At 58.4% G+C, this 462-nt stretch overlaps 1 protein-coding gene across 1 annotated transcript in view; it reads right to left on the reverse strand.

The window, feature by feature from the left end:
• Window positions 1-462, reverse strand: part of LOC116185702 (histone-lysine N-methyltransferase PRDM16-like) — a 33,123-nt gene that overhangs the window by 2,312 nt on the left and 30,349 nt on the right. The window contains exons 7-8 of the mRNA XM_031510721.1: window positions 338-462; window positions 3-254 (exon numbers count right to left, since the gene is read on the reverse strand). The exon at window positions 338-462 is cut by the window's right edge and continues 77 nt beyond it. Coding sequence (XP_031366581.1) covers window positions 3-254; window positions 338-462 — 377 coding nt within the window. The remainder of the gene's footprint in view (window positions 1-2; window positions 255-337) is intronic.

Genomic DNA, 462 nt, shown 5'->3' on the forward strand with positions numbered 1-462 from the left:
TTGATCTGCATGCGGCAATCGGCGTGCATGCGTTTGTGCCGGCATAGATTGGAGAACTGGGTGTACGCCTTGAAGCAGACCTCGCACTGGAACGGTTTCACGCTGCTGTGGATGTGGGTGTGCTGCTTGAGGCCGGAACTGGTCGCGAACGTCTTGCCGCACTCGGTGCACGCGTGGCTCCTCGCGCCCACGTGATGGGTCCGGATGTGGCGCTGAAGGTTGGACGGGTCCGTGAAGACCTGCGGTTTGTCCGACTGTTAGCGAAACTTTGAAGATGTTACTCAAGGGGGGAAACGTGTCGTTTCGTGGCTAGTCGCATGTCAAAGGTGATGCTTACCTTCGGACAATTCTCGCAAGGGTAGTTTCGAAGATCACCGTGAACGATCGCTCGGTGGCGTACCAGCAACGGTCGCCAGGCGTACGCTCTGGGACAATTGTCGCACCGATGCTGCTCCGCCGGGT

Source organism: Apis dorsata, unplaced genomic scaffold (assembly GCF_000469605.1).
Source record: "Apis dorsata unplaced genomic scaffold, Apis dorsata 1.3 scaffold_256, whole genome shotgun sequence".
NCBI lineage: Eukaryota > Metazoa > Arthropoda > Insecta > Hymenoptera > Apidae > Apis > Apis dorsata.